General features: G+C 52.1%; 1 protein-coding gene across 1 annotated transcript; it reads right to left on the bottom strand.

Moving 5' to 3' along the window:
• Positions 1-447: 447 nt before the first annotated feature.
• Positions 448-3,718, bottom strand: SARC_13267 (hypothetical protein; the record flags this gene model as incomplete). The annotated part of the gene is made up of 2 exons (XM_014292604.1): positions 448-1,592; positions 2,833-3,718. Coding segments are annotated over 2 exons (2,031 nt in total), but the record flags the coding sequence as incomplete, so codon positions are not given.
• Between the last annotated feature and the right edge of the window lie 22 nt (positions 3,719-3,740).

The raw sequence follows: 3,740 nt of genomic DNA, 5'->3' as shown, positions 1-3,740 counted from the left end.
TATAGATCAATACGTATACAGAATATGTATAAGCCACAAACACACGGGCGAATGATACCACTCAACACACACAAACTACAGTACAAATCCCTGTGGTTGTGCGACTGTGATAGACATTATTAAACGCCCCACAAGTCCGCATTACATCAACACAGGTGTACGTACAGTACAGACTGACACAACAACTGTGGTCTCAGAGACTCGCATAGATCAGTACATGGTTGGAGTGAGTATGCAAACAATGACCGACCACTGAGTAGATCACAAAGACAAACCCAGACATCATCCAGCTCCATGGCGCACACAGGAACCGCTAAGAAAAACAATACACTGTCCCTGCTCCCTGCAAACCCACCCTCGCCCTCGAGAACTCTATACCACGTGTTTTAGGGTTTTAGGTTTTGTAACACCCCCCCACACACCACGAGGAACAGCAGGGGCACTCACCTGTCGATCGGTCAAGACCTTCACCAGCGATGAAACCAGCGTCAGTCGGTACGCAAACCGCGGCGCGATGTTTTTAAACGAGCTAACATTGGCCAGGATAGTGACCACGGTGTTGATCAGCTCCACCCATTGGGCGTGTTCATCGTCCAGCTCATTCAGCACCATGTGTACGTTGTCACGTACGCGGGGAAAGTCCCGTTGGCATGGAAACGGGGCTTCACTGCTCGTGCTCAGACAGCACTGTTCGGTACAGTCTGGTGCGTACTGGCGATGCCGGTTGGGTCTATTGCACTCTCGCGCTGCCGCCACCGGTGGTGTGTGCACTGAGGGGTGCGCTTTGGCCGGGGCAGTGTGGGTGTTTGGGTGTGTAGTGGGAGATGCTTGTGCGCGTGTCGCAGGTGTGGTGGGTGTCTGTAGTGCGGATTTTGTGGGCGAGTTACTATCGGCTACTGTGGAAGTGTGGCCATCTGTCTGTGTGCGTGGCTTGGTTTCTGAGTTCATACTAGTGGGCGCGATTGGGGGTGGTCGAGTATAGGGACCATTTAAACTATTTTGTTTGCTCATAGTACGAGCCTCTAATAGCAAGGTGTCGGGGTGGTTGCTTTTCTGCTTCCTGCTCATTTGTCCTTGAGATGAAGCAGTGGAGTGTGCCTTTGATTTACTATCCGGTGTCTGTCCTGCAGTTTGCGTGCTACTTCGCTTCAGACCCGATACACTGCCCGCCATCGTCTTGCGCAAGGTTTTCGTCTGCTCCGTTGGCATGGCAACCACCTTCTCCACCGCCTCCCGCAGGAGCCCATCCAGCGACACCAACAAATCATCACACTCGTGCACAGGCACCACCTGCAGTTGTAAGTCCCTCGTAAACACCAGCAGCGTGTTGAGCGCGTTCCATGTCTCCCACAGGGAGCGTGTCTGCAGCGCCATGACCAGTCGTCCGAGTGTGATGAGTGGGCGTTTGTGCTGCGCGTCTATCACTTCCTGTGGCAAGTGTTCGGTCTTGGCCTTGGCCCGGAGTGCGCGCGTGTTGGTTTTGAGAACGGGGATGACGGGCACCGGTGCCTGCAGCTGGTAGAAGCGAATGCGTTTGGGCGGTTCTGGTCGACGTATGGGCCCAGGGTGGCGTTTCAGCTGGGGCGTTCTCCCTGTGCGTGGTAGGAGCGCGTGAGTGCGTGAAGTTGAGCGGTACCTAAATCACTCGATAAGCAGTCAATGCTGGTACGTAAGGTGCCGTCTACATGTCTCAGGGACACTGTAGGAGCGAGCGAGCGACATACACACCGCAGCACACAAGTGTACCAAACTGCAGACGAGATTGATACACAACGAGACCCCGACACGCATGAGCTATGCACACACGGTGCATTTACAGAACATATACACCTGTTTGTATAAACGTGTGTGTCGGCTGTGTGTATAAACGTGTGTCGGCTGTGTGTATCAACATGTGTGTCGGCTGTGTGTATAAACGTGTGTCGGCTGTGTGTATAAACGTGTGTCGGCTGTGTGTATAAACGTGTGTCGGCTGTGTGTATAAACATGTGTCGGCTGTGTGTATAAACGTGTGTGTCGGCTGTGCGTATAAACGTGTGTGTCGGCTGTGTGTATAAACGTGTGTGTCGGCTGTGTGTATAAATGTGTGTGTCGGCTTAAACGTGTGTCGGCTGTGTGTATAAACGTGTGTGTCGCCTGTGTGTATAAACGTGTGTGTCGGCTGTGTGTATAAACGTGTGTGTCGGCTGTGTGTATAATCGTGTGTGTCGGCGGTGTGTATAAACGTGCGTGTCGGCTGTGTGTATAAACGTGTGTCGGCTGTGTGTATAAACGTGTGTGTCGGCTGTGTGAACCAACGTGTGTGTCGGCTGTGTGTATAATGGTGCGTGTCGGCTCGTGCCTGAGGCTCTATACCTCGAATATAGAAGCATCCTCGGCTGTGCTGCCTCGAATCCACCGCCCAAACATAGTATGTGCACTGACACATGAATATAGAAACAGAAACATGCACGAAAGCTGAGACAAAGATTTGATTATCCGCACCTCCGCACCTCCGCACAACCACACATGGACAGTAGATACAAACACATACTTGAACACAAATTGCTATACAACCACATCCACAACGTGTGCCACACCGCTAAAACCACGCATGGACAATACATACAAACACATACTTGAACACAAATTACTATACAACCCCATCCACAACGTAGGCCACACCGCTAAAACCACATGGACAATACATACAAACACATACTTGAACACAAATTACTATACAACCCCATCCACAACGTAGGCCACACCGCTAAAACCACGCATGGACAATACATACAAACACGTACATGAACACAAATTACTATATAACCCCATCCACAACGTAGGCCACACCTGGTGGTAGGCTGTTATGTGTCCTTGCATCATCCTTCTCACTGGTCAGGTATGTGTTGTAGTTCTGGTATACCGATGACGCATACAGTCGACGGCGAAATGCGCCGACATCCACCGAATGGCCCACCATAAGCGTTCGTTTGCTGGGGCTGTCCGCCCTAGATGGCTTCTCCGCCGTGTGGTTTCGCTGAACGTGCAGTGTACTGTCTGCCTCCTGCCTGGGAGCGGCTATACCATCGCGTGCATGTGGCTGTGATGGCGCCCCGACGGGTGCAGATACCTCGGGATATCTCTGTGGCATTGCTTGCACGAGTGGTGGGTTTGGATATGGCTGCTGTGTTTGTGTTAAAGGGCCTTGCGGCAGGGTGGTTGCCTGGGGTGGTATGCTTCCATTGGGACCGTGGGGATACGGGCGTACATGCGCGTTTGTGGGTCCATTGGGTTGAGGGTGAGGCTGTGTGAACAACGAGCCATCAGGTTTCTTCTGCACCTGCGCCTGTGCTTGTATTTGTGCTTGGGCTTGTGCTTGTGCTTGTGCGGCACTGAGTTGCGCTTGTGCAAATCCGTGTGGTGGTGCAAATATCCGTTCAATTGGAGTAGAGTGGGCCTGGCCTTTCCGCGAGTGCTCTATTGAACTGGTCACCGTATCCATGGCAACCTTCCGTTGGTGCGTGGGTATGCTGCTCTGTGATAGTCTGATTGCCAGCTTCATCTTGCCTGCGGACTGAGAGGGTGGGTACATGTATGCGTTGCTAGGCAACATCACTGGCAACGGAACAGGTGCAGGTGGATACATTACAGACATATGGCCCCTCACATTATCTGCCTCGAATGCGGCGATGCCGTACCTACGCAAAGAGTAAACAATATCACAGTTAGAGGGCATATACTTATTCTGCGGCAAATCA

Source organism: Sphaeroforma arctica, assembly GCF_001186125.1.
Source record: "Sphaeroforma arctica JP610 unplaced genomic scaffold supercont1.3084, whole genome shotgun sequence".
Taxonomy (NCBI): domain Eukaryota; class Ichthyosporea; order Ichthyophonida; genus Sphaeroforma; species Sphaeroforma arctica.
Note: the sequence above shows the minus strand (reverse complement) of the source record. Positions and strands in the feature narration are given on the sequence as shown.